Here is an 11,924-nt window from a genome sequence, read left to right as displayed (position 1 = left end):
GAGATAGACAGACAGACAGACGGGCACAGACCGGTTCTTCAGCTTTCACTGGGGTCGTCTCCCTCCCGTCTGGTGCATTGAAAATCAAAGAACAGGCGCTTAAAAATGCCGCAAAAATAGAAAGACAGGTAGCAACAAGGATCCCTCATCGGAACCGGCCAAGATTTCGGGTGTGCGGCCGGCAAGGTGTGTGTGTGTGTGAATTCCAAAACTTCACCCATGGGCAGGGCCCGCCCTCGGGAGACGGATGAGTCAGAGACTCGAGCAGATGGGTGAGTAGATGCTAGAGTAGATCTATGGGTAGAGATCTCCTTCCTTCTCTCCTTTTTTTTAAAAAAAAATAATAATAGGTTTTTTATTGATTTCAGGGAGAGGAAGAGAGAGAAACATCCATGAGGAGAGAGCATCATGGAACGGCTGCCTCCTGCACGCCCCCCGACTGGGGATGGAGCCTGCAACCCGGGCCTGTGCCCTTGACCGGGAATCGAACCCGGGACCTCCTGGCTCATAGGTCGATGATCATCCACTGAGCCACAGGGGCTGGGCTGTTGTTGACACTATGATCGATGTCACCCGTTTCCCTATCTCTGTCCCCCACCCCCCGGCCGAAGCCCCTCTCCAGATCCCCACAGTATTGTCTGTGCCCGTTGGCTACTCATATCCTAAATAATAAAAACCTAATATGCTAAGAGTCCAGTTGTCCGGCCGTCCGTTCAACCAATCAAAGCGTAATATGCTAATGATCTGCTAAGGCCGCTCAACTGCTCGCTATGACGTGCACTGACCACCAGGGGGCAGATGCTCAGACCGGTAGGTTGGCTTGCTGCTGGGGTCCGGCCGATCGGGACTGAGTGAGATGAGCCGAGCACGCCCTGGAGCCCCCCTATGGTCCCTCCCTGGCTGGGCAACCTCCCTCGTCCCTCCCCGGCCCCCGTCGTGCAACGGTGGTGTCCCTCGGCCTGGCCTGCACCCTCTTGCCATCCGGGACCCCTCGGGGGATGTTGGAGAGCTGATTTCAGCCCGATCCCGCGGGCCAGGCCGAGGGACCCCACTGGTGCACGAATTCAAGCACTGGGGCCTCTAGTATGCATTTAAGGTCTTTAGTTAATCTCTTCCCATCCCCTCACCCACTCCCTTCCTTTTGAGATTCGTCAATTCGACAATTCAGACTTGTATCCAACTCTCTGGTTCTATTATTCTTTCCATCAGTTTATTTTGTTCATTGGATTCCCCATAGGAGTGAGGTCATGGGATATGAGTCTTTCTCTGACTGGCTTATGTCACTTAGCATCATGCTCTCCGGGTCCCTCCGTGCTGTCCCAAAGGATACGAGACCCTCCTCCTTTTTCAGGGCTGCATACTATTCCACGGTGTCGCCGGACCCCAGCTGTTTTATCCACTCACCTGCTGATGGGCACTTGGGCTGTTTCCAGATCTTAGCGACTGTAAATCGTGCAGCTATGAACAGAGGGGTGCACATATTCTTTCTGACGGCTGTTTCGGGGTTCTTCGGATGGATGTGTGAAGGAGGCGATTAGCATGAAGTACCTAGTTGAATTTAAAGGTTCAAACACGGGTCATGACTTACCGATGGAATTTCTGGGTTTTGCTCCTTTTCTTTCACGGCAATGACTTTTGCTATCATGTCCCTTGGTCATCGCAGCGCACCCCCCAAGTGTGTAACAACACCTAGCTTTCCTAAAATCACTAATTAATGGTCTCCCTTTGGACTAATGGCCAACCACAGAAGGAGATAAAGACATCGCGTCTTTTCAGGGGATCCGAGTTCATTCCACGTAGATGTGGTGAGATTAAACTCCGAGGTTCTGCCTCTTCTTGAGGTCATGTGCTCACGAGGCCTGTCTGAGGGTAGGTTTAGGGACGGAGCCAAGTAACTCACACCCCACAAAGGACCTGGATGGCCCCAGAACTTGGCACAGCTCAAGCTCTTCCTTAATGGGCCAAGAGATACAAGTAATTGAGAGCTTGGGGCTTATGCCATGAGAGTGTCAGAAAACCAGTTTTTAATTGCTGGAAGTAGAGATAGGATCCCCAAACTCAGGGAGCATTTCCAAACGGGAGCTGACTTAGGCAACCCAAAGATGACACACTTTTCTTTCCAGGAGCTTCGATCTTCGGCCAAAGAAAATAAGAAGGTACTCAGATCTCCAAGATGACGCTCAGGTACGGGAAGCAATACGCCACCGGGCAAACGCACTGATGCTGCTGGGTAATTTTGTGGTATTTGTGAAGTCAGCTCGATAGCTAGAGGCATGCACTATTGTGCATTCATTATGTGGTTAGCTGTCAAAGTCTACATTGATCTTCCGGGTTCAGTAAGTCCACAATGAAAAAAGGAAGTAGGAGAGATATAGACAATTGAAACAAATAGAAATGGCCAATTTCCAACACATTTATTTTATATTTATTGATTGATTTGAAAGGGGGGGAGAGAGAGAGAGAGAGAGAGAGAGAGAGAGAGAGAGAGAGAGATATTTGTGGTTCCACTTACTCATGCACTCATTGGGTGATTCTTGTGTGTGCCCTGACCAGGGATCGAACTCGCAACCTTGTCATATCAGCACGATGCTCTAAGCATCTGAGCTACCTGGCCAGGGTCTGTATTATTTTGAGATGTTGTACAAACAGGAATTGAGAGAAACAACGCAATCATTTTGGGGAAGATGAAAGCGTTTCTGTAATTATCATGGTTTGTCCATAGACACAGTCCTGGCCGTAGACTTCTTGTTAACAGTTTTGGGGGGTGGAAAGTTTGGGAAAAGCAGAGTTTCAATCTTGAGTCAACAATTGTATCAGAGGATTTATAAAGGGTCTGGGAACAGATAGAGTCAGGGAATCTTTCTACCCTCCTCTTTCCCAGAGTAAATATTTAACGATGGTCTTACATTATGAAAAAAGACAGCATAGAGATTGAACCAATGGATCCAATATCCATTACCTGATATCTGGTAGAGACCCAATAGGAAGAGAAATATTTTTTACTAGAGGCCCGGTGCACGAATTCGTGCACCAGTGGGGTCTCTCGGCCTGTCCTGCAGGATTGGGCCGAAACAGGCTCTCCGACATCCCCCAAGGGGTCCTGGGTTGAGAGAGGGCACAGGCCAGGAAAGGGACCCCACAAGTGCACCATCAGGGCTAGAGAGGGACGCAGAAGGTTGGCCCACTGGGGATGGACCACGGGAGGGCTGCAGGGGGCAGCTGGCCCATCTCGTACAGTCCTGTTCAGCTGGACCCCAGCAGCAAGCTAACCTACCGGTCGGAGTGTCTGCCCCCTGGTGGTCAGTGCGCGTCATAGCGACTGGCCAACGGGTTGCCTGTTTGCCCCCTGGTGGTCAGTGCACGTCATAGCGAGAGGTTGAGCGGCTGTAGCATATCATTTGCGTATTACGCTTTGATGGGTTGAACGGCCAACTGGTCGACCAGACACTTAGCCTATTAGGCTTTTACTACATAGAATGTGTTTGAGAAATCAGGACTTGAGCTGGGACTGAACACAATTAGGAAGCGCACTAAATCCGTGTCCAGATTCCAGGATTCATCTTTCCTCCATGCCCTCCCCCCGCATTTTCCTTTATTTTGGGGCGCCTTTTTCTTTGTGTTTCTGGTCTTCTACCAATTTTTTTTTCCAGCAAAGCTGGTATAGCCACAGACAATTACATTTTCACGTGAGGGGAGTCAGCAACACAACCAGTAACATAACCGCATACGTCTTAGCCATGTGACCTTAACCATGAGTCAACAAATTAACCGGGAGCATCATTGCATTAGTCTGTGCAATATCAACATAACACATGTCAGAAATCTGAAAATCATAAGCATAAGTCAGCAGCATAACCACCAACACCACCTCCTCCGACATAGCGCCTCTCACCCGAGGAGTAGATGCTTCGTCTCCGAGCAAATTTACGATTTCGGATTCCACCTCCTAGAACAGCAATGCGTTTGAGCGTGCTGAGAACCCAGGAGAGCCGGCCCCTGAGCAGGGTGGGTACCGTTCAACAGCCATGAGCGGCATGGACCTGGAGAGAGAAGCCCGTAGGCCCTGTCCCGGGACATGTGCCTGGCGTCCCACCTACCCTGTTCCCTTCACAGAAGGTGACGTCGGCGTGGAACATGGACCCTGGAACCATCCAGAAGAGGGTGTTTCCTTACAACACGTGCTTGTTTTTCAGGAGGTGCTGGGCGTCCCTGTCTTGGATGTGGTTACTCCTCACCGTGGGCCAGTCGCAAAGGGCGGACGATGACAAGCCGAATATCGTCCTGATAATGGCCGATGATTATGGGATCGGAGACCTGGGCTGCTATGGAAACGACACCCTCAGGTGTGTCCTCGAGGCTGGGAGGGTGGATGCCTCTCATGACCGCTTCTCCCTGCAACGGCAACGTTATTTTGTTGGCGTCGTCTTTGAGAGCGAGGTCATAGTAAATGCATGTGGATTTGAGTCTTGATTCTGGACTCACGGTTGTGCAACCTCGGACAACTTACCTCACCTTTATGTGTCTTAATTTTATTATCTACTGGAGGCCCGGTGCATGGAATTCGTGCACGGGTGGGGTCCCTAGACCTGGCTGATGGTCAGGGCTGATCTGTGGGGCGATCGGGAGGCCCCGCCAACACCTGCCTTGGCTGGCCCGGGGGCTGCTCCTGTGTTGACCAACTGCTCCCTGGTGGCCAGTCATTCCACAGTCTTGTTGATTTGCATATTAGGCTTTTATTATATTTGACTAGAGGCTCTGGTGCACGAAATTCGTGCATGGGGCGCGGTGTGTGTCAGCCCGGCCTGCACCCTCTCCAATCGGGGACCCCTGGTAGGATGTCTGACGACGGCGGGATCGGGCCTAAGCCAGCAGTCAGACATCCCTCTCACAATCCAGGACTGATGGCTCCTAACCGCTCGCCTGCCTGCCTGTCTGACTGCCCCTCACCGCTTCTGCCTGCAGCATGATCACCCCCTAACCACTCCCCTGCTGGCCTGATTGACACCTAACTGATCCCCTGCCAGCATGATCACCCCCTAACCGCTCCCCTGCTGGCCTGATTGACACCTAACTGATCCCCTGCTGGCCTGATCACCCCCAACTGCCCTCCCTTGCTGGCCCAATAGCCCCCAACTGCCCTCCCCTGCTGGCCATCTGGTGGTGGCCATCCTGTGATGACGTGAGGGCATCGTGCAAGTGCGTAAAGACCACCTAGGCTTTTATTGGTGCAGGTTACATTTTATTATATTTGATATTAGGAATATATATATATATATATATATATATATATATATATATATATATATATATTTGATTTGCAAAACCCAATTCTACAAGTTCTGCAAAAAACAACAGCTTCCCCCCCAAAAAAGTAGAATTGGGTTTGCATTCCAAGGTATGTTTTCTTCCCAATTAAGCTCAGGAAATTATAGGAAACAGATTTTTTAAAAAATATGTATATATTTTATTGATTTTGTACAGAGAGGAAGGGAGAAGGAGAGGCATAGAGAGTTAGAAACATCGACGAGAGAGAAACATCGATCAGCTGCCTCCTGCCTGCCCCCTACTGGGGATGTGCCCGCAACCAAGGTCCATGCCCTTGACCGGGAATCGAACCCGGGACCCTTCAGTCCACAGGGCGACGCTCTATCCACTGAGCCACACTGGCCAGGGTGGAATAGATGTTTTTAACCTTCAGATCTTTGTGTGTGTGTGTTTCTCTGTGTCTCTCTGTCTGTCTCTGCCTCTGTCACTCCCTCCCCACCATTCCCTCCCCGCCCTCTATCTATGTCTCTCTCTCTCTCTCTCTCTCTCTTCTCCCACCCCAATTCTTCAGTGTCCCCTCCATCTCCCTTTCCAGGACCCCCAACATCGACAGCTTAGCCAGAGATGGTGTCCAGCTGACCCAGCACATCGCCGCTGCCTCCGTGTGCACCCCAAGCCGGTCCGCTTTCCTCACGGGAAGGTACCCGATCCGATCAGGTGTGTGAACGGGGGACCCCCGGCCCCGCTCTGCTGTCCCGTTAGAACTGGGGGCATGGCTCGGCAAGTGTGGCTCAGTGGTTGGGCGTTGACCGATGAACCAGGAGGTTCCCAGTTGGATTCCCACCCAGGGCACAGGCCTGGGTTGTGGGCTCCATCCCCAGTGGGGGGCGTGCAGGAGGCGGCCGGTCCATGATTCTCTCTCCTCATGGATGTTTCTCTCTCTCTCTCTCTCCATCTCCCTTCCTCTCTGAAATCCATAAAAATATTTAAAAAAATAAATAAATAAAAATTTGAAAGCAGATAGGCGCGCGCTCTCTGAGGATTCCTGCCCCGATTAGCTCTCCTGATTTTTTTTTTTTTAAATGATAAGATCGGTCTTTTTTTTTTTTAATATATTTTATTGATTTTTCACAGAGAGAAAGGGAGAGAGATAGAGAGTTAGAAACATCGATGAGAGAGAAACATTGATAAGCTGCCTCCTGCACACTCCCTACTGGGGATATGCCCGCAACCCAGGTACATGCCCTTGACCGGAATCGAACCCGGGACCTTTCAGTCTGCAGGCCGACGCTCTATCCACTGAGCCAAACCGGTTTCGGCAGCTCTCCTGATTTTTATCGACGCAGCTGGCTCGCCAAGACTTCCTGACCTAGTTTTCTCTCCTGATGTTTATCTGAAAATGTTTGTTTGTTTTGGTTTTTTTCCATCTTTACCTGCTTTGTCCCGTGTTACTCAATTTTGTTTCCACTCCCTGAGTCGGCCCCGTATTTTGGAAGGAAGTCGGGATGGATCCGTTTGGAGAACTGTCCAGGCCCGAGCTCGATGGCTCAAGAATGTGAAATACTCCCAGGATCCTGCCATCACGGCCAACGGAATCGAGCAAAGTCTCCCCGATTTCAACGACCCACCAGGGACCCCTGTTGGCAATCTCGGGGTGTTCTTCTGCTCCCGAATCCTTCGAAAACTTCCTTGGCTTTCTTCTGTTTCTTGCCCATGAATGATGAGTCTTTAGTCTCAGGGTGAATGGCCCCACCCACCTACTGGACATCCACCCTAGTCATTGGGGGTTCAAAACCAACGTGTCTACTCTCCGGAGATGCCCCAACTTCAGGTTCTGGCCAGGAAGTGAGCGTACACATCTGTCCTACAAATAGAACTAGACTCTATTGTTAGCAAGAATTGCTAGTAGACACACAAGAGTCTGAAGTCTTCATAAGATTTCATTTTTCTTGTTCTGTTTATTAAATAGGTTTCTATTGATTTTTGGAGAGAGAGGAGAAGGGAGAGAGAGAGAAACATGAATGATGAGAGAAACACTGATCGGCTGCCTCTTGCACACCTTCTACTGGGGATCGAGCCCACAATCCAGGCATGTGTCCCGCCTGGGCATCAAACCAGGACCTCCTGGTTCATGGGTCCACGCTCAACCACTGAGCCACACCAGCCCAGCACCAGCAAGATTTCATTTCTCGACTTCTTTTCTGAGGCATATATTCTCCAGTTGAGGGCAGGTGCAGGTTAGATGTTCCATCAGCCATTGTCTATGGGAGCGGGGGACAGTGGGTTGGGGTGTATCTGAAGGTGTCATGGGTGTGTGTGTGTGTGTGTGTGTGTGTGTGTGTACAAGGGTTTAAAGGGGTTTTGCATTAGGGACCCGTGTGAGTTTTGTCTTTGGAGAACACCATCTCCTCCCCCACACCTTGACACCCCTTCCCCGTTCATCCTCTGTCCACCTTCCGAGCTCCCCACCCTCCAGGCAGGACTGTGATGAGCACCTACCTACCCATGGTGTCCACCTGGATCGTGTTTTTCCGTCCCCTCTAGGAATGGTTTCCGATGGAAACGACCGCATCATCGTCTCTCTGGCGGGCCTTTCTGGACTCCCGCGTAACGAGACCACATTTGCACATTTGGCCAAGGAGCAAGGATACAGCACGGCGATCATCGGTAAGCAGCCATTGATTGCTCGCTGCCTCCTCCAGAAGTCTCTGTCATCATTTTGCTTGGCTCATGGGCGACCTGCAATTAACGAAGCTCCCTACACACACACACACACACACACACACACACACACACACACACACACACACACAGTGTGTCCTAAATGATATAAACCCATCCATTGCAGGCATAACTCGAGCATGAGGCAAGACCCCTTCCCACCTCACCCCCAGGTCTTTCCAGATGTTCATCGCACATGTTTCGGGGTCACCCTGTGTGTCCTTCATCTTTGCACAGGTCAAGATGCTCTACGATAAAGATTTAGGATGGTTCTCTCTCTCTCTCTCTCTCTCTCTCTCTCTCTCTCTCTCTCTCTCTCTCTCTCCCTTCTTTGCAGGCTCCGAAATCCTGCATCTCATCCACCAGGCATCATTTAAGACATGTAATGAGTTCACCCATGGATACACAAATAACATTAGCATCATTAGGTGTTTTTTTTTTAATCTATTTTTATTGATTTCAGAGTGAGGAAGGGAGATGAAGAGAGAGAGAGAGAGAGAGAGAGAGAGAGAGAGAGAGAGAGAGAGAGAGAAACATCCATGATGAGAGAGAATCACTGATCGGCTGCCTCCTGCACGCCCCCTACTGGGGATGGAGCCTGCAACCCGGGCACGTGCCCTTGACCAGGAATCGAACCCTGACCTCCTGGTTCCTAGGTGGATGCTCAACCACTGAGCCATGTTAGCCGAGCCCAGGCAGCGCCATTGACTTTTTATGGAAGGTCGAGCTTTAATTCCATCAAAAAAAATATCTGCACCTTGTAGCCATGGTCTAAAGTCAAGGCTCCCATCCTTTTCTTGGCCACGCCCCACTTGTGTCTCTGAAATCCCAATGCCCTCCCTCCCCCCAACTGTGACATATAATTCTTATTATTCAAAAAGTGAACTCGCATTCACATGGAGGAAGCCATTCACGTGCACAAAATTCATGCATGGGGCTGGGTGTCCCTTAACCCGGCCAGCACCTTCTCCAATCTGGGGACCCCTCGGGGGATGTCCGACTGCCGGCTTAGGCCTGACCCCAATCGGGCCTAAACCGGCAGTCGGACATCCCTCTCACAGTCTGTGACTACTGGCTCCTAACCGCTTGCCTGCCTGCCTGCCTGATCGCCTCTAATTACCTCTGCCTGTGGTCTGATCGTCCACTCATGTATCATCTATCTCTCTATCGATGTATCTATCTAATCTATCTGTCATCTGTCACTTTTCTCTCTATATATATCCATTCATTCACCCACCGTCTCATCCATTTACCTTCTATCATATCTTTCTCACTATCTAATATCTACCTACCTACCTACCTACCTACCTACCTACCTACCTAGACGTCCATCATCTATCCTCTACCCTGGCTCTATCATGCACCTCTATCGTGACTATTTCTCATTCTCTCTGTGAACGAGAAACCAGATTTTCAGACAAATACCAAGAGCCAAAAGGGAGTCTGTGCTGAACTTCAATGTTGAAGGAAAAGAAAAATATGTGCTACTCCATTTTTGTGCGCTGGCCTATTGCTTCAAATGAAAAATGATCTCATGGTCTTTGTCATAGGTGAGCATGTTATGTGTGATCTGTGTGTGTGTGTGTGTTTAATTTCAGGGAAATGGCATCAGGGCTTAAACTGTCACTCCCGAAATGACCACTGCCACCACCCGTCTCACTACGGGTTCGATTACTTCTACGGCATGCCATTCAGTCTGTACGACACGTGCTGGCCCGACCCCTCCCGGGACGCGGAATTAGCCATCAGCGGCCGACTCTGGGTCTGTGTGCAGCTGGTCGCTCTGGCCGCGCTCACGCTCGCTCTCGGGAAACTGACTCGCACGCTCTGCGTTCCCTGGGCCCTCATCCTCTTCCTGGTTCTGCTCATCCTTCTCTTGGGCCACTTCTGGTTGAACTGAACAGTTACCAGTCGACCCTCTACTGGAATTGCCTCCTCATGAGGGAGCAGGAAATTACCGAGCAGCCCATGAAGGCGGAAAGGGCTGGGTCCATCATGGTGAAGGAGGCGATCTCCTTTTTAGAAAGGTAAAGATGATTTTTTTTTTATTTGTAGATTCATGAAAAGATAAGGGAATGAGTATCTCTCTGTATATATAAAAGGCTAATTGACCGACCATCCGACCGACCGACCGACCAGCCGGCCGGCCAGTACATACGATGCCCACTGGCAATTTAAAAATAAATGTTGTCTCGCGCATGTGAGATACATATAAAGTGTTTTTACTCTTACTGTGGTAAACAGGAAGATATGAGAATACGTTTAATCAATTTATCGGTCATTGATTTTTTTAAATTTTTAGTGATTTCTATTTTTTAAATACATTTTATTGACTTTTTTTTACAGAGAGGAAGGGAGAGGGACAGAGAGAAACATCGATGAGAGAGAAACATCGATCAGCTGCCTCCTGCACGCCCCTTACTGGGGATGTGCCCGCAACCAAGGTACATGCCCTTGACTGGAATCGAACCCGGGACCCTTGAGTCTGCAGGTCGATGCTCTATCCACTGAGCCAAACCGGTCAGGGCATCAGTCATTGATTTTATCAATGTTGTTTTTATACCAGGTTTTGTTTTTATATCATGTTTTTTTTATATCCTGGCTTTGTTGTTGATATATCATGTTATTGTTTATTTATTAATCAATTTATATATTATTTTCGTATACATTTTACTAATTTTCTTTCATCTCTGACACGTCTATTATAGAGAAAGGGTGAGAACTGATATTAACATATTTCTTCTAATTAATTTCCTTTCAATGTGCAGAATCCGTGCACCAAGCCACTAGTACATATAAATATATTTTTGGTGGGTGGCAGTATATTTTGTTTTTCATATATTTTTGTTGATTTCAGAGAGGGAGATGGAAACATAGAAACACCCATGATGAGCCCTAACCGGTTTTGCTCAGTAGATAGAGCTTCAGCCTGCGGACTCAAGGGTCCTGGGTTCGATTCCAGTCAAGGGCATGTACCTTGGTTGCGGGCACATCCCCGGTGGGGAGTGTGCAGGAGGCAGCTGATCGATGTTTCTCTCTCATCAATGTTTCTAACTCTCTATCCCTCTCTCTTCCTCTCTGTAAAAAAATCAATAAAATATATTTTAAAGAAAGGAAAAAGAAACATCCATGATGACAGAGAATCATTGACTGGCTGCCTCCTGCACGCCCCCTCCTGGGGATCCAGCCTGCAACCCCGGGCCTGCGCCCTTTGACTGGAATCGAACCCAGGTCCCTCCAGTCTGCAGCCCGAAGCTCTATCCCATGAGCCAAATTTGCTAGGGAGGGGAGGCACTCTTGACGAAACGATATCTTGCCTGAATCTTCAAAGATGAGTCATTTGCGAGTTGAAGGAAGGTGCGAGCCTGCCTTCCAGGGAGAAGTTACAGCAGGAGGAAAAGTAGGTGTTTGCAAGGATCTGTGAGCAATCTGTTCTTGGCAAGAGCTATGCCAGGGAAAATGTCAACCTCTTTGTTTATTGACTTGAGTAAGGATAGAAAGGATTTTTTTTTTTGGTTCCAAACATCAGTGCCTCTCTCTCTCTCTCTCTCTCTCTCTCTCTCTCTCTCTCTCTCTTTTTAAATTACAGTTGACGTACAATACGCTGTCAGTTGCCAATGTACAACATAGTAATTTTCCCCATACTGGGCACCATCCTTACTTATTAGGCTATTCTTGACAATCTTCCCTGCGCTGTCATTCACATCGCCGTGACTACGGTGTCACTACCAATTTTTATTCCTCAAGCACGTCACCTTTTTTTCCACCCAGCCGACCGACGTCTCCCCTCTCTGGCCACCGTGAGTCTGTTCTCTGTATCTGTGGCTCTGTTTTGTTTGTCTGTTTATTTGTGTGGTTTTTTTTTAAATTTTGACTTATAAATGGAATCACATGGTGTTCGTCTTTCTCCGTCTGACTCAAGTCACTTAGCACAATAC

The 11,924-nt window shown here is 49.1% G+C and overlaps 1 protein-coding gene across 1 annotated transcript in view; it reads left to right on the top strand.

The window, feature by feature from the left end:
- Window positions 1-2,173: 2,173 nt before the first annotated feature.
- LOC308511017 (arylsulfatase F-like) overlaps window positions 2,174-11,924 on the top strand; it is a gene marked incomplete at both ends in the record, with an annotated part of 33,989 nt that continues 24,238 nt past the window's right edge. Inside the window, 6 exons of the mRNA XM_081081027.1 lie at window positions 2,174-2,184; window positions 4,194-4,343; window positions 5,861-5,982; window positions 7,810-7,932; window positions 9,585-9,783; window positions 9,891-10,013. Coding sequence (XP_080937153.1) covers window positions 2,174-2,184; window positions 4,194-4,343; window positions 5,861-5,982; window positions 7,810-7,932; window positions 9,585-9,783; window positions 9,891-10,013 — 728 coding nt within the window. The remainder of the gene's footprint in view (window positions 2,185-4,193; window positions 4,344-5,860; window positions 5,983-7,809; window positions 7,933-9,584; window positions 9,784-9,890; window positions 10,014-11,924) is intronic.

Source organism: Myotis nattereri (assembly GCF_964212035.1).
Source record: "Myotis nattereri genome assembly, chromosome: X".
NCBI classification, from domain to species: domain Eukaryota; kingdom Metazoa; phylum Chordata; class Mammalia; order Chiroptera; family Vespertilionidae; genus Myotis; species Myotis nattereri.
The sequence above is the reverse complement of the archived record's forward strand: the minus strand, read 5'-3'. Positions and strand labels throughout refer to the sequence as shown.